The sequence below is a fragment of the Lampetra fluviatilis genome, chromosome 34 (genome assembly GCF_964198595.1).
Source record: "Lampetra fluviatilis chromosome 34, kcLamFluv1.1, whole genome shotgun sequence".
NCBI lineage: Eukaryota > Metazoa > Chordata > Hyperoartia > Petromyzontiformes > Petromyzontidae > Lampetra > Lampetra fluviatilis.
Window position 1 is genome coordinate 5,431,007 of NC_136308.1, and position 22,257 is coordinate 5,453,263.

Here is a 22,257-nt window from a genome sequence, read left to right on the forward strand (position 1 = left end):
CCTCAGAAATGCGTGGCAGTTCAATTGCTTCTCTTGCAAGGTTGATTGAGCCAAGAAATGCATTGCCAGGGTAGGGTTTGGCCTTGTTTGTGTGTCCTCAAAAGAACAAAACTTCCCACAATGCATTGTGCCAGCAACATTTTAAAATTAAACGTTGAACATAATTGAGTTTACTTAAGTGTTATGTATTATCGAATGGTTGTTTCTGGTACTCAGTAGCTACTAATAGCTAACTATTTGCATACCAATCAAAAACTAATAATCATAACATCTTTGAATAATGTAATACTCATGGTGTTAAGTGCAGTCTCCACAATCCTTGTTACTCTCTGGCCTCATTGTTTCTCTGCTATTAAGAAGGACCATTTCCTGAAATGTTGGCGATTATGTTTTTTTGAGGTCACGGTGATGTTACTGATTCATAAAGTTGTAATTTTTCCCAATTTTTTTTTATCGCAGACATGGATGTTGATTCATAAATATTAAAGCTACAAGTTTGTCAAATGGCTATGGACAGAATTATTTTAGGAGCACACAAAAGAGTTAGGTTAAAGAATGAGAAAATTCACACAAGAACAGGGGGTCAGGGATGCTGTTGTCCTCAAAGCAAAAAATAATCCAGTGGAAATGGGCAGGAGGCCGCGTCATGAAAAAGACTGGCGAGAGATGAAACCAACTATGGAGTGGAGACCGAAAGACGGAGCAAGCAGCAGAGGGGAGACGGCGCAAGAAACGACAGCAGCGAGGCGACAGAGTTCGGAGGTCACGAACCGGAGAGAGGAGCAGCTGAGGATAAAAAAAAGGAAGAAACGGGAGAGAACGAAATAGGATTTTTTGCCACGTGTGCATGTATGTTGAACTTCTTTTGCACCGTACGTATCCGACAAGTGCTAATCGGGGGGTGGGGGGGTGTGGGGAGAAAAATGACATCAAACTAAACACAAAAAAGCAGTTCTCAAGAAAAATGTATTTAAAAGCGTGCAGCCCCGGTGGCTTCCTGACTTCACAAGGAAGAGTTTCGTCGTGGGAAGCTGTCCCCTTACTTTGCAGACACGCGCCACCCGGGAGAAGATGGCCTTGGTGCCACTCGCCTCCATCGCCGTCTCGCGGAAAAACACGTACACCTTGTCGTCCTCGCGGCTGCTCGTGTCGGGGAACGCGAACACCGCCACGAACTTGGGATCTGTCGGCGTACAAAAGAGAGACGCAATGAAGCACGCCTTGCCGTGTAAGCGTGCGCGTGTTGCGGGCCAGTCTGCACCCAATCCACCAAATCGTCCGTCAAATCGTGAGCGACGTTTGGCCCCGCGTCGCCACGCCGGTCAGCGCGCCGGTTATTTTGACGGTGATCCGCGTCGAAGTACGCTACGACCATTGGATTTGTTTTTCATTTGCGCTGCTCTCTGCTGCTCGCAATGCAGCCGCGCAACGCTATATAGAATATGATGCATGGTGGTGGTCGAGTCGCACATTCACGGTGCGATCCATGCTCAAGCTGCTTAGCTTGTGAGATCCGAAAGAGACTGGGGTGTATTCTGGGTAATTTGGTCATCACCTTTACGTAGAATAACATTGCTGAATAACATAGCCGAGTGGGCTATCCTCCGCTTAAATGAAAAATACCGACTCATAAAAACAGCCTGGCAAGCCAATCCATTTAGGGAGCCTCCTTTGTTTTGTTAGGGGCTTCAGAAAAATGCAACCACATCCACAAACGGACACTCGCCAGAGGTGCACACGTCGATAGCGAAATGCTCGCAGCCACGCTAATCGCACTGGCTCTCAGTGTAAAGTAAAACAAAACGACGAATAGATCCGTATGTCATGGAAAATCTTGCGTAACAGAAAAGATACAGATCTGGGCACTTGTAGAAGTGAGCGAGCGTAGGTGTGGGAGGTTTTGTCGCCATTTGTTAAGTGTTTTTGTATTTGTTTGTAAGCGATGCAATCTGGCGCAGATGGACTACCAGATAGATGGACGAACGGACACACATACAATTTGCAGTGCATAGCAAAAAGCAGCCAATTGATTTTTTTTCTCAAAACGTTTGACAATTTAAAATGTTCAGTTGCTTTCCGACAAAGGCAAGAAGCGCTTAAACGCTAGCTCCGTGCATCCGTCAGCCTCGTCTGTAACATGACCTCGCCATAACACTTTTAAACGTGATTCAGGAGGAATACAACTTGGGTATCAAGTTGCGCTATTATTGTTAGGGACTTGCCCTCGAAAAAAACGGCCCACGTTTGATTAGGTGGTTGCCCAAAACGTGGACGGCACAAACCGGGAGCAAAACTTCATGATTCGCAAATATGCAAAAGGGCTTGTGGCCTCACAGCCACCCATCAGCTTCCATGCCGATAATTATGAACTCCGTCCGAAGACAAACGCATCTTGAAAAGCGTCACGCACTCCGCGCGTTATGCACGCTACCCCCCCCTCTCCCCGCTCGTTTTAAATGTAGCTTGTTCGCATATTCCTTAAGCGTTCTTTTAAGTCTGCCATCGGCAGCACGAGAGCTGACCATGCCGTGAGAGTTGATCGCGCGTGGTTGATTTTGTTTTGGTCCTCTCTCATTCCGAGTTCAATTAACCCGAGGACCATCCATAGCGTGTCAAACGCATCTGCGTCTGAGCTTACAGAGGTCCCCGTCAGATGCGCGTCTCACCTGCGCATTCCTGCAGAGATTTCAACCTCCGCTTTGCGCCCACGCTGATCCTTAGCACACTCCACCTTCTTTACCTCCGCGCGACATTTAACAACAATCTCGAAAGCCGAGATGCTTCTCTGGCAGAGGAATGCTAACTTGGGGTTGAAACAGTCGATATTTGAAATCTCAGCAGGGCGTTACTTTTTTGTTTGTTTCTTTGGGGATTTGTCACGAAAAAAACCAAGCTTTTACATTCGGTACCAAAAAAAATGTCACTTGTCAACTCATACGACACCCAGAGAGGTAATGTTCAGGGGTGAATTGTAATCACCAGAAATGCCACTGCACATTGTGTTTTCGCGTGATGAGCGATGCAAAGTACTCCACTGCCCTCTTGCATGTTACTCACCCGCGTCCCGAATGAAACTAAACTGAACAGACAACTTTTGTGGGTTTTTTTTTTATAATTTCCTTAATTTTAATTAAACTTTAAATACCACCATCCAATAACAACAACAAAACAATCTGTGAAACTCACAGGTTTAAGAATATGTAATTATTTGTTTAACAAATATTTAATCTATATACAATGGTAAAGTAACGTAGATGAAAAATAAAAAGAATAACAAAATAATAATGAAATGAAAATAACTAAATTCATTATTATTATTTTATTATTATTATTTTTCATCTACGTGACTTTACCGAAAGAACCAAAGAGCATGGATCCTTGCAGTCACGAAAACTTCAAATCTAGAACTATATACAACGCTCGTGCGAAGATTTGTATCGACTCATCGTACGCGTACAGATCTTGTGCCAATCAACTGCTGCGGGCGGTGGGAGTTATTGACCATACTTCACCTGCTGGTCTTGGTGGGGAGCATCGACGTAAGGCGCATAGAAGCACAGTACAACCGTAGATTTTGCTGCACTGCTCTCTTTCGCCCAACACGTAACGCCGCAGTCTATAACAATTCTAGATTTGAAGCTTTCGTGACTGCAAGGGTTCATATTCTTAGGTTTTTTTTCCGGTAAAGTCACGTAGGTAAAACATCAAAATTAATTATAACAACTGTGGTGCATGGTGGTCAACCATTTTGCGAGCTATCTCGGCTCTACTCTGCTTAACTTCCGACATCTGACTGCTTTCGTTCTGACATCTGATGGAACTTCGTGCCTCCTGACATCTGATGGAACTTCGTGCATTCTGATATCTACTGCGTGCCTCCTGACATCTGACGGGACTGCGTGCATTCTGTGCGATTTGGCCCCAGGGCTCACATTTACGCCAAACAAATCGCTAGGCACTACGTGCCTGAGGAACATAGCCAAGTGGTTATAGACCCTCGGACTCGTTACTGTAAATTAAAAACGAGAGCTTTCGCGGAATGCACTGCCACTGTGCACATTCTATCATTTGTCTGACCCCAATCAGGGCGCGTTAAAGGGTTCCAGACCGGCAGCGCGCGTGCACGAGCGACGATTCCCCGGGGCACCGCCAGGAATCGTCCGTGCGTGGGACGCGCGGCCGCGGCCACCGCCGACTCACCGTTGAGCCAGCTGGGCTCGTGCTGCTCCGTGCGGATGTAGTTCCCCGGGCCCAGGCTGCGGCTGAACGTGGCCTCCTTGCCCATGAAGTCCACGTTGAGCCCGGCGAACAGATGGCCGTCTGCGAGCAAAACACGTCGGCGACGGTTGTTGGGTGAGCACGGCTGGCGACGCACGGCGCGAAAGAAGTTCAACGTGCGTGCGTGCGTGCGTACGAGGCGGTGGCAACTGTAAGAGAGAAATCCACACCCGCGATCGCGGAGCGACACAAACCGCGGTGCGGGTGCACTCCGGGGTCGGTGCACGGCGGCACCGAAGCAATTCGCCGGCTCACGGCCACCGGCGGTTGAATGGCCGACGAAGCCGGCTATCGATTTGTAGCGTTTGTTGCGGTTGCAAAAAATTCCGTAGGCCCATCCTTGCAACGCGACACTGCGGGCGTATCAACCAGAAAGTATGCGCCATCTGCGGTGGTTGTTATGGATGTTGAAGATCACGTGACATTATTTATATATGAGTTTGCTTTTTTAAGAGAAGGTCGCATGTGCCAGCGGCACGGTCCAAATGTTGCCAATTAGCACAATTATGTGAAAATCACTTAGTTTGGTAAAACCACATCGCAACATCGCCTCCCACTGGCAGACTATAACCGCCTTCATGATGGCCTTGCTCTATATAAAAAAAAAACAATACTCGAATACCAAATGCATTATTCAACGGTCTTGAAACAGCCAACGTTCCAGCCTGGAAAAACAGACGACCATCTGCACAAGTGGACGTAAGTGTTTAGCAATTAATTTGATAACAGTTGGGGGAATAACCTTGGCGCTCGAGGCAATATTATTTCACCACGAATTATTATAACAATAAACCTCCCCTCCCTCCTTTGTCAACGATTCCATCCAACCATGAATGTGTGCAACGATGAGGACAACTCGACAGCGGTCACCACGTGAGATCGATCACTCTTGACGTCGGGTTATGAGCGATATCACCATGGCTATAGGACACACACATTGCAGCGTTACAAAGTCAGAACGCCGCCTTACGCCCATTCTGCAAGTAATGGAAATCAGCCACGTCCGGTGCAGCGTTACTGCCACATCTAAACTTCACCTAAAATGACCAAGAAGAGATCTTTCACGCATTCAAAAAAATATGAATTTTGGCCCCATTTCCTCCGACGGGAAAAAACGTACCATTTCAACGTGTTATCCCGGGCTTGATTTAATTTAATCGGAAACGTCGTCGTTGTTGTTGCCATTGTTACTGCCGCGTGGTTTTATTTCTGTGCGCGGTGTTTAATTGCCCCCCCCCACACACACTTTTAAAATAAAATGGCGAACAGATGTGTGGGCTTGCGTGGCCAAAGCAACTGCGGCAATACCAGAACATTAGCCAGCACCACTGGGTCCATGGGTTTCAATTCCGATTTCGACCCCCCCCCCACCCGCTCCCCCCCCTCCCCCAGCGTTAAGCTGAAACACTCTAAGCCTAGACGCCAACACATGGACTCCCTTAGTCTGCCCAATGTGGCAATTGAAGGGACCTCAGAAGTAGTTCTTTAATGTCACCTTCCAGAGGCTGTTGTCACTGGTGACTGGGCAGAGGCCATCAGCTCACTTGAGTTGAGAAAACAAGCTTAATCAGCGATGGCTGTCTGGATTTAAACTCGGCTTTCCAGCGTTGACAGCTCAGCTCTCTGCACTGCCGCCATAATCTTTCATTACTCTCTGCGAGAGTTCAGCAATGTACATTTCGTGCATCTCAAAACGCGCAGCTCACGGCACATTTTCAATGCAATTAAGCAGAAGACGTTAGTTACTGCAGTTAGTTACTGCAGCTACATACTATTAACATTCCTTTATTAATGCTACCCCTATCCCCTCCCTTTGATGCTGCTAATCCTGCATAATGCACGGGCATAATGTGCCTTCCACTGTCGGGTCAGTATGCTGCTCTGAGGCTTGCGACGAGTGGCGGGGAGGAACTGTGTGTGTGTAGGTCGCCGGTCTCAGGCTCCGTACCTGTGATCAGGGAGACCGTGTTCTGCTGAGGGTCATAGGGGCATCGACCACGACCAGACTCCATGTGCTGCGCGTCCAGACTAAACACGGGCTCCTGCTTGATGATAGCGATGGCGAGAAAAAATAACCGCGAGGATAACGTGTTTCGCGAGCATCGTTTTACGTGTTATGAAGAAGGCCCATTGTCTGAAACGTCACCTATTACATATTTGGTTCCTTTCAACGCAGTGTTAATTGTTCTTGTGAGCCACTGCCAATGCAGCATTACCAAGTGAATTGGTTAATGATATTTCGAGGCCACACAACACGGCTTACCACGTTTCTCCCGCTAATATGAGGACGTTCGGTAAAGTGTCCTTAGTTTGGCATTTGCACCGGAACCCTAAACTTGTCTTGCTGCAGCAATATACAGTTCTAGAACATCCTGGTTTTCATTTAAAACGAATGTTTTATTTATTTTATTACTGTTCGTAGCAATCACGCGCTTGCGCCTTAGAAAGCGCCCAGGCTGTCTCCATGTCGTGGTGATCGATTCCCGAACGTGCCGCCGCTACAAGGCGCCGTTGCGAGTCAGACGCTCGTATGAAACGTTAATGTTCTTATCGCAATATGCGGAAGGGGGCAAACAACCGTGAAGGGACGACAATTCGTATTTCGGCATTTTGTGACAACCGGAGGTAAAGATCTTCCGCTCGATGTATATTTGCGGACACGCTTTGGGCGAAGAAATTGGGAAAACGCGTGAACAGATTATTTGGCGACGATGCTGCGTAGGGAGTGTGGTGCACACGCAACAATGAACACAATACTCTGCAGTACTCTAGAGGCAGTGTTGTTAATCAGTGTGTTGAGATATATTTGCACAGTATATAATCCCTGACCAATTATATACTTCTCCCTGTGGAAAATATATAAAATACAAGGCATATAGCTTAAAATAACAAGGACCGCTGGCATGATAACAACCCAGATTAATGAACGATTAAGACAAATTAATTTTAAAAATTACAACAGCAACCTGTTAATGTTACCGCACGGTTGGCTATGTATGTGCAAAAGAATGTAAACATACATACATACAATGTAACGGCAAGTAATCAATGCAATTCTATTTTATTCAGCCATGGGAGTTACATATGTAAGCATTCATGCACACTGGACAGAAGTTCCGAGTTATATTGTCAAGAGCTTGTGGCTTCATGCAACTTAAATGAGAAAAACTGCAGGAACGCAACTGCCATAGAAATTGGCTACGATTTACTAAACCCCGAATGGACATTATACATCGGGGAAAAAAAATAACAACCGACTCCTTCTTGTTTATTTAGGACGCCGTATATAATTCGGGAAAAATTAACCCGAGGACCATCCACAGCGTGCCAAACGCATCTGGGTCTGAACTTACAGAGCGCCCCGCCAGATGCCGAGTCTGCCGCATGAAAAGCAACCGATCATTCAATTGCCTCAATTGGCTACACTTGACAGGGGGGACACAGTCCAGCAGATTTGCCAAGCTGGAGTCGACTTCATGGCAATGAAGTCGTACGCACGTAAGCCCCTTTATCCCATTGGCCAATGCAATAATTCCCTGAATGCTGAGCAGGCATTGGCCCACATCTCACGCCGCTGCCACTGCAACGTAAAGGGACGTAGCCTAACGGGAGGGGGGGCCTTAAACAATTACGCTTGCAACACGATTGGGGAGTTGAACTTGCTTTCATTTGTAATGGTTATTTGCAACCTCTTCTTGGTTCTTTCGGTAAAGTCACGTAGAAGGGAAATAATAAAATAATAAAAATTAAACATCATAAAATACAATTCTCACGACGTTTCGGCCACAACGTTTCGGCCACAACGTCGTGAGAATTGTATTTTATTATGTTTTATTTGTATTATTGTATTATTTCCCTTCTACGTGACTTTACCGAAAGAACCAAGAAGATGAATCCCTGCAGTCACGAAAGAAGCTTAAAATTGATATTTGCAACCTGTTTAGAACAGGCAGCTTTTTCAGGGGCGAGTGCTTTTACTTAGAGAGCACTGATGGAAGGCCGACGCAGCATGCAACTGGGTGGGTGGCCAGCACCACGCTCGGCCGCATTTGTGACCATGTTCACACATGGCACCAGGCACTCATTTAGAATCAAAATCTCTTTTAAGATTGGAGGAATCTGATGAGCTATGAAGCTCTTTTTCACACATGTCAGTTTACCTCGGGGGAGACCAATGACCGATGCAGATAATCGTCACTGGTGTTGAGAGAGCGAGCGTGAATCGAACTCGGGTCGCCAGGTTCGTAGCAACTACGATCAGCACGTTTGGCTACGTACGGCGCAAACGTAGCTCAACGTACAGGCACACAACATACACGCGTACGTAGCGCAGCCACGCGCACCAAACACGTACGCAGCAACACACATGCAGAGCTTGTGCCCTCTGCGGTGAAACAACGGTGACGGCGCTACGCCTGACTGCCCACGGGGGTGGGTAGGTAGGTGAGGAGGGGGGAGCACCTCAATCCTGGAGCCCATGTGCACGAAGGCGCACACCGGGTAGAAGGCGCCGGTGCCGCACGCGTACACGTGCGTCCTGTTGTAGTGGTGCAGCACTCGGACAAAGTTGGCGCATTCTCTCTGCGGCGGTCGCGGGGGGGGGCGGGTCGGGGGGGCGGAGAGGCGCGGTTAGGCTCGAAGCCGCTGCGGGCAATGGAACTTGCAGCAGCTGCGTCGCGAATAAACATCGATCTCCGAATCTCGAATCAGCTCGAGTCTCTCGTAAATCACGTGACTTTTGCGTGGCCGCCCCACGCTCTGAACATCTCCCCTCTCCCCGCCCACTATGAAAACAGACGCTGTGGCGTCGAGGCCCTAATGTAGCCTCTTCCACCATACCATCGCTTTTCCTGCTGACCCTTTGGTCACCATTTTCTGGTTCCTATTACATCCTTTTCTTCTTATTTCCAATTCTTTCAGCCGCATCACCTCTACATTACAAAAGGCTCAGTCCCATTTACATGCACCTTTACAGCATCCGCACCTAGTTTACACAATAATAATAATGCACTCGTTTCTAAATGTAAACGGCTTGTGACATTCGTGGGACACGCGTAAAATCATGCGTGCACGAGTCTATTATCTAAGATTCAGGTAACAAAAAATATCTGTTGTTACATTGTTTTGGAAATGCATTGCACTTTGAAAAAACTCGAAAAAAATGTTGAGCTACAGCGAAAGAGTCACGTAACGGATAGTCCGACAAACCGTAGATGCATTTACGAGGTAAACGAGCCTCTTTCATGATGTACATTTATATTGTTAAGCCCCTCAGATTCATGCCCCGATCGGCGTTCCCAATTTTCGTCGCTCACATTTAACATCTCGCTTTGAAAAACGGTCGACGCCCTTGCACTTGACAAAGATCCCCCGTATAGCCTACAACAGACTGTTGGGACAAGTGCTGTTAGCAAGCAGCTATGAAGGCCGGCACGGCACACGAGGGGGTGGGAGGCCAGCACCACGCACGGTCGCCTTTGTCTCCCCAGTGGCGATGTTTACACACCGCACCAGGTACTAATTTTGAGGCTGAGTCGACCTAGGGGAGGCCCAGGACCGGTTCAGATATTCGTCACTTGTGTTGGCCATGAACGGGTATCGAATCCAGGTCGCCGGGTTCACAGCGCGGCGCGCTGACCGCTACAGCGCTTGTGAATGCACACACACACAAACGCGTGCGTGAGTGCGTGCGTATTACTCGTATAAACTTCCACCGGACACATTTGGGTGAAATTAATTTGCGTGTTTTTTTGTTTTTAAAACGACGAAGCCCTCCTGCTGAACACAACTATCCTATGAGTGGCTCTGAAAAATGTAGAAAGGGGAGGGGGGGGCGCGACCCACTCTCGCTGCTTCGCGTGAGCAGAACAAACGCGGCTTGCGGGCATGTCAGCTCCCATTTGTCTTTTAGCGCGAAATAATTCTGCCCAAAAAAGCAATTGACTCGGCTGTCATTGTGTTTGGCGAGCGACTTATTCAGCCGCTCTGTTGCGTCCATTCAAGAGGTCCCCTCCGCCAATATCGAAACGCCTTCCCAGCCGCCGCGCGCTTAACCCAAAGCTTTCATTTGACTTACAAATCGGTGTAATCCTTGCCGATCTTCGGCAAAGCCACGTTATTTCTGTCAACAAAATCCGAGATTCTTCCCCCTGCCCCCCCCCCGCTTCGTTGTGACGCTCGGAGGCTTTGGGAACCGTCCCCTGACAAAGGGATGGACACGGCACTCACCTGAGGATCTTTCCCCGTGAGCTTGCACATCTCCACCCTCTCCTTGGACGGCGGCCAATAGATCTGTCGGAGATAAGGCACAGGACGCAAGGACAAAGATCCCCCGGGTAGCCGGCCAGACGGCCAGAGGCAAGCCGCTGAATCCAGAAGCTTTAGCTGCGCTCGCTCGCTCGGTGTCTCCCACGTGGCCACTATGAACCTGCCGTGGGAGTTGAACCCAGCCAGCCATTGGCGAGCGGCTATTAAGTCTGGCGTAGACCAAGTGTGGGTCATGTGGTATAATCACCGCCACACTTTTGTTTCCCTGGTGTTCGTTTTTACGCAACGCACGAGCTACTGACGGATTATAATATTACCTGCTCTGAATGTTCGTCGGGACGGGGGAACGAAACTCGGGTCGCCGGGTTGGATAGCCCAGTGCGCTAAACACAAGCACTGCCGTTTCAACACACGCACGCGCGCGCCTATGTGCACGTGCCCACATACCAGAGCGTGTGCGTGCGCGCGTGCACAGCGCTTGCACAGCCGTGCACACCACCACCAGCCACTCACACGTGTCAACAGCCACAGAATAGTGGGGGGCTGGGTGGCAAAATCACAGGACTGCAAAAACAGCATTTTCAACGATTGCGCTGGAGGCAATAACACTCGGACCCTTGTTTAAGATAGAATGTAATCTGAATTGATTAAATAATAACTGTGACCGTTACGATTACAGTGTTCATTTGAGTTGTCTTACGTATATATATACATTTAATTTTATTATGTATTCATTACAGCTACAAGCTGTAATAAGTACATAATCAGCAGCTCACAAGGCTCCGAGTTTGAATTGAGGTTGGCCGGTTGACTCAGCCCATCATCCCTCCGGGGTGGATAAAATGCGTGCTAATTTGTCGGGAATGCAACAGTGGCAAAAACGCAGACTTTAAACACTTTACCAAAGTCAAAATTTACTTAAATGCTGACTCACGTGTTTATTATTACGACTGACTCAAAAATAAATCATTCAGAACGCTCGTCGTCAAAGCACAGACTCAAGACGTCGAGTGGACCGTTAAGAAGAGTTAGCGGGCGAGTGTGAAGACACATCGCTCCCAGGAACGATGGCCAGTGGCCGAGACTCGCTACGGGATAAATGATAACATCTCCATGATTAGAACACATTCGCAACACTTTCGGGTAGCCGATGCTCCATTGCCTCTCAGAGTTTCCACATTGCAAAACAGCTCTTTCCAACTCGCCGGTTACAATTCTCTGGCGTGTGTTTTGGACAAGAATCGTTGCTTCGACATCATCGATGGTGGTGCGCTTACAAGCCTGTTGTCACCCTCTAACGTTCCCATGAAGTGTTTTTTGTTTGTTGTTCAACGCATCTTGGATCACAAAAGAACCCACACAGATTAATTCCACCTGACAGCTGCCCGATTTAACAGTGAGCAACAACAAACATAAATAAATATTTATTTTAAAAATAATGAAAACCAAAAATCATTTCAAGTGGCGTTATTTATCTTGCTTGGGAGGAGAGGGGGAGGACAGAGGATCTTCTTTTCTTTTGAGGTTTTTTTTCTTCCTTTTTTTATGGCCACAGGGGGATAGAAGAGTTGCGTTGGAGGGCAGAGGTTAAGTATTTGGTTAGCCCTCGCTTTTTTTGCTACTTCTCTTTCGCAGACAGTTGTAAGGCGCTAAGAGACGCGGACCATTTTGACGCTCGTTCTTAACGTCACACGAAACAAAAACGAAAAATCGAATTAAAGATTAAAAACCTCCCTCCAGTCCGCAGGGAAACAGAGAAACGTCGAGAGCCGGGAGAATGTTGATTGCGTGAAAAGTACAAAAAAAAGTATACGTCTGACGGTTGCGTTGGACTTCATGCAGGCGGGCACACAGCCAGGCCATACGCACACGTGTACCTCCATTTGTGTATTCTTAGGTTTTTTCGGTAAAGCCACGTAGGTAAAAAATTTAAATTAATTAAAGTAAAATAAAAAATAAAATAAAAATCACGACGTTTCGGAGGCAACACAAGCTTCCGTCTTCAGGTGTTGCCTCCGAAACGTCGTGATTTTTATTTTATTTTTATTTTACTTTTATTAATTAAAACATTTTACCTACGTGATTTTACCGAAAAAACCTAAGAATATGAATCCTTGCAGTCACGAAAGCTTCAAATCTCCATTTGTGTGTTTCCATTGCACTTAGGGGCTCTGTGCGAGCGCCACGGCCAAGGTTGTGTGTACACACCGCGGCTCCTCGCTCGTCTTCGACTCACGTGGCTTCAGCTCTGGTCTGTGTCCGCGACGAACTCTGCAGCGTGAAGCGCTCTTGGTGGTAGCGGTGTTATTTATTTGTTTGGTTTTATTTTACGCTGCCGCGTTTTGCCCGTCTTCGCAGCCGAGATGAAACACGCCGCTTTTTTGGGACCTGTCATCCATTGCTTAGGCTTCCATTGCGCACACACACGCACGCACACACACACACGACACACGCACATATATATAGTGTGCGTGTGCCGTTTTTTCCTTGTCAATAAACCCTCGTAATTAGATTTTCTCTTTGAAGCGGTTTCAAAGTTAGAAGCAGTTTAGCCTCGAATAGCCAACACTGACAAGTAAGAACAAACTAAAACTCAAAGTAGTTTCCTGCTCAACTTAGAGTGGTGTGACACACTCCTCTCCTGTTTACTGCTCTGAACCAGTGGTGGAAATTCCACATGCCTATGGTTGGGGGTGGGCTAGTCTTTCCATAGGACAAACACTGCCTTTCTTGCTTCCCGACAAAGTGGCACTCATTGTACCAACAGCAAATTGGTGAAAAGTTGAGTCGACCCCTGACCTGGAGTTGAACTCACAAACCTTCCGATTGGGCAGCGTTGAAAAGAAAACATTCGTCGTAAATATTTGCCCTCTTTTTTTTGTTACTTACATAAAAAAAAGCCTTCACCAATCTGCACTGACCAGCGTGGTGAAGTATGGTCAAACAACCCCCACTAGCCAGCATAGCTTGGGAGGCCTCGATTCATCAGTGGATTAACAATAGAGCTGTATATTATAATAGTTATTTTCAAAGCATGTTGATGGCACAGAAAAACCCAGAGCTGTCAACTAAACCACTTACAGCAATGTCACACATTGGACAAATGCATGAAAAGGAAGTGCAATTCCACGAATCATTTTTAAAAGGTTCAGTATTCAAGCCAAACTGTGACTCAAGCTCAGCGTTCAGGCCGAGGCATTCACTGGCAAACAAGACGCATTCACCAGTCAATCTCTGTAACGAGGACTGCCAGGCGAAACAACACGGCGGAAGACACTTTACTGGGTCGCACGCCCATGGAGGCACGCAGAGGGATCCCCCCTAAGGCCAAATTAGTCAGAGAACGACAGCGAAAATAAACAAGATAATGCCACAGTATGGGTTGCACTATCCCATTACAATGCTCCTAAGTGTTTTTGCTGCGGAGTGACCTTCGGGGGAGAGTCCTTAAAAAGAAGGGCAAACAGAAGTTCATTAGCACAATGGTGATGGACTCGAAGCTGACTTCATCGGATGGCCTATGACAATTGCAAGAATCCAAACAAGTATGGGATTTCAAACAGCTTATTGCAACGCGATTCCAATGCGACTCGGGCAAACTGTATTTAAGAGTACAGTGTGTTTCACAGTGTCGTGTTAGCGCCAAATGCTAAGTTACATATGACTAAATGTAATTGGCAAGTAACACCGCTGAACAGAATTATAACGCGTTCACATTAAAACTGGCCCGTGACCATTTTACTCGGAATGTGGCCAGCCTCGCCAGGTTTCGAAATGCTGGGTACGGTTAGAACCTGAAGAGTGCTTTGGAGTGGTGACCTTCAATGCACAACACGCTGCAGGGCTTTCGTGGCAGGCAGAAACCTAAGAAAAAATCCAGTGTTGATACCAAACGGGACGACCCTGGCAAACATTCCCAACGTTGGAACGAGGTTGGAACCGTTGGACCATCCTTGCCACAACGTTCGCCAGACGTTGGAATGAGGTTGGAACCGTTGGACCATCCTTGCCCCAACGTTCGCCAGACGTTGGAATGTGGTTGGAACCGTTGGACCATCCTTGCCCCAAACATTCGCCAGACGTTGGAATGTGGTTGGAACCGTTGGACCATCCTTGCCCCAACGTTGTCCCGACGTCCGCCCGACGTTCTACGATCACCGAGAACAAACCTTTCTGGGCTGGCGGTTGATGTTGTCCAGCTGGAGCAGCAGCAGGTAGTTGCGAGTGCCGACCACGAGCCGGCCCCGGTCCTCATCCAGCAGCAGAGTGCGGAAGTCCCACACGTCGGCGGGCACGCTTAGGGTCACCGTGCTGTTGGTGGCCACCAGCTCTGGGGGTCGCGTTGGTGCCGGCGTACGGGCGCACCACGCCAAGGGGAAGATGCGCAACGTTTCAGACAGCGCTGCCCACGAGAGGTGGTCGACCTGAAAGAGTTCTTAACAAAAAGTCAATCGGCTCTCTCTCTCTCTCTTTTTCTGTGTGCCGAGTTCAGAGTTTATTATTTACCCTCGAAACCAAATTTAGCGGAGGAGACGCGGAGACAGCGCGGAGACAGCGCGGAGACACCATAGAGACAGCAGCCATGCTCTGCGCTACTTCTTCAGCAGCTGGTGCCGCACCACCACGAAGGGAAGGGCAAAGCCGCTGCCGAAGAAGCCGACCATGAGGGCCAGGAGACGCCAGCGATTATCTACTGAGAAGGGCATTTCATCTCCCCTCCCGCGTAATTGACTGTGGTGCGGCACCAGAATCAATGTCTGATAGGATTGCTAGAAATTACTCGTGGCGAGCGATAGAAACCGATTTTTATCGTTAAACAGAATCAGTTTCTGCCTGGTCATTAAAAGAGCACGGGGTGGCACCCATCCCCTGTGTACAGCCCCCATGGTGGACATTTCTACAGCACGACGCCCGCCAATTTCTCAACAAAGTGATATTCACATTGATGAAGGGATGAGTGGTGTAACCCTCCGACCAGGACTTTTGAACTCACAATCTTCTGATTGCAAGCTGAATAACCCCACCACTGCACCGCTAAGCCAGGTCAAATTATAACGTCCTATCGTATACAACTAATTACATTTTGAATGTATGACATACGGTGCGTATGTCTTTTTCGCCAATTAGATTGCACTAGTGTAGATATTTTCTAGCTTATTATAAACTGTACATATATGCTTTTTTCCTATTTGTTTTTAATAAGGCTGTACGTGTTGTTAGAGTTGAGCCTGGCTGGTGCTTGGATGGGTGACCACCGGAGTTTGCCAGGCGGTGTAAGCATGGAGATGCGAGAGATCGCCAGGAAATGGCAGCATTGGGCGTTACGGCTGCGAAATCGCGTGGGGTTTTTCTCTGGGTTCTCCGCTTTCCTGCCACACGAAACCAAACACTCGAATTGGAATTGGTCAAAACATTCCGAACGCAGGGACCTCTTGCAAAAACGAGTCCTGAGTCTCGGTGAGATTTAGCTTTCCTGAACGACTGCCATCGTTATCATTAGTCGTGCTATTCGCGGTTCTGAAGAGTTACTGGATCGTGCGGTTAATATTATTAAAATTCAAGATAAAAAAGAGTAAACAGAACTGAACAGCAGATGTGCAAAGCTGACGATATCGAGCTTAGATTCTAGCCAAATAAATTATTTTTTTAATATTTTCAACAGCTTGGAAGTTGGCACAGCAAAACGCTGTCTTGCCACTATGCATCGCCGTGCTGTTATTGATACAAGACACACGCATACTTCTCAATTTGGATGAGCGTAATATCGTTTTATAAGTCCTCGCCCACATAAGGGGAAAACTATGCACCGCCTCGACACAACTGGGCTCCCATTAATTTATTTTTTAAAATGTTTCTATTATGACAACAGAATGACGATAACCTGCGCATTAATTATTATTTTTTGTATCTGCACCACAGTGATTTGTTTTAGCTCTGCTGCCAGTCCGTGGTTAGATTCACGTTTGAGGTGCATTGCGTGTCACGGTGTTCGCGGTTCACACGGTGGACTTGACATCCAGAGGTCGCCGGCTCGGTCTGACCTCCCGGCGCGGCGATCAGGATGGTGGGAATTTTTTAAAAAAATCTGCCCCGTGTTTACGTCCACGCAGCAGCGTAAAATGGGTAGGCCACAATGAGTCGATGGCGAGTCGTGTGCAGTGGGGTAAGGTGTGGGCACTCGCACCTCATCCGCAACATTTGGCCAGCGTGAAAGAGAAGGCCAAAATACCCTTTGAAGGAACCCTCTGCAAGTTCCGACGATGGCACGAGCAAGACATTGCAGAGCTGCACCTTTGTCTTCTTCAGGTTGCGTGCGCTGTTAAATGTGGGCCACTCATATTAACTCACTAGCGCTATTGCATTTTTTTTTTTACCCCACAGCCCTGTGCGTATTAAACCTGGATAAATACCGTAATTAATATATAATGGGCTGCTCAGATTTTCCAAAGAGGCCATGTCCGGTGTGGCCGATGAAGTTAATGGGAATCACATGGAAGCATATCAATCATCCCATTAGCTGTGGTGGCCACACCTAAATGTGGGGCAAATCTGTGCGATTTGGACGGCAACAACAAAAAAAAGACCAAACCGCCGAGTAATCAAAACTAGAGCCGAAGCCACGGCGCTATTGCTTTCTTTCAGTCCGGTAGTCCTGCGCGCAACGTCAATGTTTCGACGCAGATGTGGCGCACATGTTTGAAGCTCACCGCGGTACGAGAGCTTGAGGCGGGGCACGGGCGGTCGCTGGTCCGTGCTGCCGGCGGTGGGCAGGCTCAGGGCAAGGACGAGCACCAGGCAGGCGGTCGGCCACGCCGAGCCAACGTGAGGGCCCATCTCGCACGGCCGCCGCTGCAAGCTGACCCCCACCGCCCAAGCCGCTGGCAGATCGGCGCGATGTTCCGACGGCTGACGGGCGGCGACCCCCCCCCCCCCCCCCCTGAGATGCACACAGCGGCCACAATGGAGCGTTTCACTACGATGTCACGATCGAGCCGCGACTGGGCTCAATCCGATCCATGCCGTCGTTAAATCATTAGATCGCATATTCGTCGTTGGAATTCTCCGATCCGTATTCTTAGTTTTTTTCGGTAAAGTCGGTAGTGACTTTACGGATAAAACCTAAGAATATGAATCCTTGCAGTCACGAAAGCTTCAAATCTAGAATTCTCCGATCCGTGTTCGGCGTTTAATGGACACGCAATGGAAAAAAAGAAAGTCGCTGTGCTGCAAGACACGAATTGTGAACGGTGTTCAAATAAAGATTTTAAAAAAGAAAATGCAACAGAGGATGAGGCACATGAGTGGAAAACACAGCAGGATATGTATACCTGGGGCAGTTATTAAAGGATGATTGAACTGAAAAAAAGACATTAAAATAAAGAGGGCGGATGAGAGTGGTTTGCAATGATTTTGCAAATGTTAACCCAATAATGAACAGCATCGCAGCAATCTGCCTAACGAAGGATGCCTTTAAACAGCAGTGCGCATTGCTTGCGGTTGACTTACGGGGAAGAGATGTGGCCAACGACAAAGGGAAAATGGAAGTAAAACCTGAAAATTGCGCAAAGAAATGCGGTGAGTTGCGTGCTTCGTATTTACACCGAGAGGCGAGGCAGCAAGGGGGAGCCCAATGAATGGGGGAACGAGGAGGACTTGGAGACATGCAGTCGGCTACGAAAAGTCGTGACACTCGGTGAAGACTACTTGCGTAAATCATTGGTGGTGGTGGTTGTTGTTATTATGAAATTGGTCTTGAATCCGCAAACTAATAGCAATGTAAAGGAAATCAATCTGAAAATACAAAATTGTTTCTGCCACTGGGTAGGAAGAAAAGGTTATGATATTTTTGCTGACTGGCCATGAAAGAATATAATTCATACGGAAATATTATTTTGTAGAAACGGAAGACTGACTGATTGATTGCCTTTATTTAAACCCAGTAAAAAAAAACTCATCGAGGCTGATCCTTTATTTTTCTTGGCACATACAAGTCATAATAAAATACATCAAAGAGCAAAAACCAAACACAGCCCAGAGCCAATTTTAAGAAACGTTTAATACTGACCATAGGGCTCTGTCTTATATTCATACGTAAGTACAGGATACAGAGCAACGGTTACATAAACCACACATTTCGATACAACAGCTGCTAAATTTACCTTTCTTATTTTACTCCTGACCATTTTCAGCTTTAACACTGAGCCAATTCAGCTTAGCGGTGGTCATTTGGTTCATCGCTAACCAGTACAACGGGCTTTGAGATAAATAGCAAAATCAAATAAAACTTTTACAGTTGCACAATTATGACCCTGGGCAGCCTGACATCCGTTTGAAGCCTTCCATTAATGAGAACGTGGACATTAAAGTTAGTCAAGTGTACCGTTGTGGAACATCAGTGGCATCACAGTGACGTCTAAGGCTGTTCGGTTTAATATGCCAGTGCAGTGACGTCACTACAGGCCTATTACTCAGTGCCTGAACATGATTATAAAGTGTTTTTTTGTATCACTAACAAAGCTTTAACGTGTGTTGTACAGCCAGAGACACACAGCCAACATAACGCCAGTTTATATATTTTTGATTTCCATCTTCCTCGATGCAGTTACATTCTATGTGTTCTGCGTGGTCTCAGTGCCCGTGTTCAGATGCGAGCGATCGACAGCGAGAAGATAGAAACGTCCATTATTAAGTTAGTATTTTACGATAATTCACTGGTCAACACACTTTTTCTGGCATAAGGTATTCCAACGGTGTTATGGTCATTTTGGGGTGCTGATTCCAAATCTGGCATCAGTTTTTGTCTATCACATCAGGTTTTTGAGATATCAAAAATTGCATTTTCAATAAAAACTGCAGAAGAAAAATATTAAATAAATGTGGATATCTCCATAAAATGATATTATAAACACACTATCCTAAAAATACAGCACCATATTTTAACCCTAAAGCAGTCACTGACTCGCAACAACTTGCAATCATAAGTGACAGAGTTAATTTCGGGTAAAATCAATGAAAATGGGGTATGCCGATAGCACAAAAATGAGATGTGATAGAGCAAATCTGAGATCAGATTGGGAATCAGCACCCTGAAATTATTCTAAAACAGCTGCAAAAGTCCAGGCCAGAAAAAAAAGTTTTTTTTGTTGACCAGTGTTATTGGAGTTTATCCATAACCCAATAGCTACTTAAAGTGTAACCATTCATATGCCAAAATAAAAACTGGGTCATCAGAAACCACTTTTAAAAATATAATTCACATCAGGGCGCACGGTCTAACGTGCCATCCACAACTTTTACTGTCCACGAAGAAGGGACATTCCCTGAAACATTACCTCCTATTATATATAATTTTATTTAAAAATCACAGCGTTGTTGACGAATGTGTTGAGTTTTTTTGTGTATTTATACACCATTGTCAACGTAGCAGCGTCACAAATTAATCAAATTGAGGCAATACTCTTTGGTTCTTTCGGTAAAGTCACGTAGGTAGAAAGTCACGAAAGCTTCAAATCAAATTGAGGCAATGTTACATGTGTAAACTACACAGATAGAAACATTACATCACGTGCGAATGTGTCCCATATAATCGGTGGTCTTATCGGACTAACATACATCTGATATCAGATAAATAGCAACACCCAAGACAGAGGTTATCATTCATTAGCTAACTGTTATAAAATATTGGTCCTATTCAGATTAAAAGCAGGATGATTAGACCTAAGTCAAAATAACAATTTTATTTGAATCCACAAGTCGGGGCGAATACATTCACACACTCCAAAAAAACATAAACACGGGAGAGAAATCGATAGGATTAAAAGTAACGCAAATAAAAAATGTAAAGTTTCGTCTGATTCGTGAAAATGTCGTGATTACATTATCGTGGGGTGGGCTAAGAGGCCATTTTGTTCCGGTGATCACGTGCGATTTGTCCGTTGAGCGACGGTAACCAGCGACAGTGGCCTCTAGAGGAGGGCACCTATCTGCACCTCAACCTGAGTGTGGCTAATTACGTAATTTCTGTCAACACCAGGACAACAAAGGCATTTAACCCCCACGTAAGGCATCTTGTCCCTACCCTACCCCTAGTAACGGTGGGGGGAGTTTTTTTGACATTTGTTTCAGCACTGGGTCACAAGCCAATTCCTTAATGCCCAATGAAAAATAGAGATAATCGCGGAGAAAATGAGGTTTACATCTTAAGCCTCACCGAACTCTTATAATCGCACGCGCAGCGACGTTATGACGTGCGTTACGTTAGTTATGTGGGCAGCTTACTCGTATTACACAGGGCACTGCCCTTTCAAAGAAAGAGCTCTCCTTCAACCGTTGAATTTATCTTGTTTTGTTCACACCACATTTAAAACCTCGCAACCTAAGATGCGCTTTTGTCGTGCATTGCAATGTAACGTACAGGCCCTTTGTCAATCCGCTGCTGTGCGAAGACCTCACCAAGCCCTGTTGGTCATGGGGGGGGGGGTTGTTTAGCCCATATCTCACGTTGGTCAGTGTGCATTGAAACTTTAAAAACTACACTATTTTTTTTAATTTTACCAGGTAAGGCCCACTGAGCTATATAGATTTTTTTAGAAGCGACCTGGCCACAAATGATAGCTCAACGAATTGGCTTATCACGTGGAAATGTATAGTAGCAGCTAAATACTCTAAACACGTGTTTTTAAATGTGGAGGGAAAATCTGGAGGATCCGGAAAAACCCCACGTGACCACGGGGAGAGAGACTCGCAAACTCCAAATATACAGGGGTCAAGGGTCGGGATCGAACCCACGCTCTCCTTCATACCAGGCGATGGGGTTAACATCTCACCATCGTGGCGCTGGTGGAATGGGGGGCACGGGAGCAGGACTGGTTGAGATATCAATTGCCACTGATGTCAAACCGTAGATGCAAATCGAACACTGGTCGCCAGGTTCATAGCACAGGGCACTAACCGCTCTGTTCGTGTATGTGTTGAACTTCTTTCGCACCGTACGTAGCCAACCGCGCAAATCGGTGGTGCGTGGGAAGGACAACAAACTAAAGACAAATATCAGTTCTAAAGAAATGAATTCATGTAGGTAATGAGAGCAGTGAGTGGAAACAAACTGTTTCTCCAATAAATAAAACAAAATGAAGTCCCAAATTTGTGCCATAAAGATTATTATTTTGGAATCTATAGGGTCTGACAATACTGTGGTCATAGTCTGCCGAAATAACCAGGCTGAGCCGTGCCTCATCTTGTGCTTTGTTTGAGAATATGGCAGAAACACTGTAGACCTTTCGAGAAATGGGGCGATGTGCATGAAAAGGCCGGTGTGGTTCGGTCATATTGAGAGACAACAGGAAAATTATGTGGGTCAGAAGGTGCAAGTGATGCAAGTGGAAGGAAAGAGATCAAGAAGAGGAAGGCAGAAGAAGAGGTGGGGGGGGGGGGGGCGATGTAGTGCGATCGGACCGTGGTGGCCCAAGGAGCGGAAAGAGAGATGGCGCAGGACAGGGCAGCGTGGAGAAGGTTGGCAAGGACAGTGGAACACCCCACTGTGAGTGGGACAACCGCGTGGAAGAAGAAGTAGAAGATGATGTCCATGACAGTGCACCAAGCACACTGCACGTGCTACCGTTGAATTGTTGGGGAAAGCTTCGACGGGACATTCACTGTTGCCACCCGAAGCGGCAAATCGAATGCTGGTCGCCGGGGTTCACAGCACAGGGC

At 46.8% G+C, this 22,257-nt stretch overlaps 1 protein-coding gene across 1 annotated transcript in view; it reads right to left on the reverse strand.

The window, feature by feature from the left end:
• The window catches only part of LOC144944314 (semaphorin-3D-like), a 54,031-nt gene extending 36,565 nt beyond the window's left edge, over positions 1–17,466 (reverse strand). The window contains exons 1-7 of the mRNA XM_078872378.1: positions 17,253–17,466; positions 14,715–14,875; positions 10,507–10,569; positions 8,740–8,859; positions 6,227–6,320; positions 4,201–4,320; positions 1,044–1,183 (exon numbers count right to left, since the gene is read on the reverse strand). Coding sequence (XP_078728504.1) covers positions 1,044–1,183; positions 4,201–4,320; positions 6,227–6,320; positions 8,740–8,859; positions 10,507–10,569; positions 14,715–14,875; positions 17,253–17,379 — 825 coding nt within the window. The 5' untranslated portion in view covers positions 17,380–17,466. The remainder of the gene's footprint in view (positions 1–1,043; positions 1,184–4,200; positions 4,321–6,226; positions 6,321–8,739; positions 8,860–10,506; positions 10,570–14,714; positions 14,876–17,252) is intronic.
• Between the last annotated feature and the right edge of the window lie 4,791 nt (positions 17,467–22,257).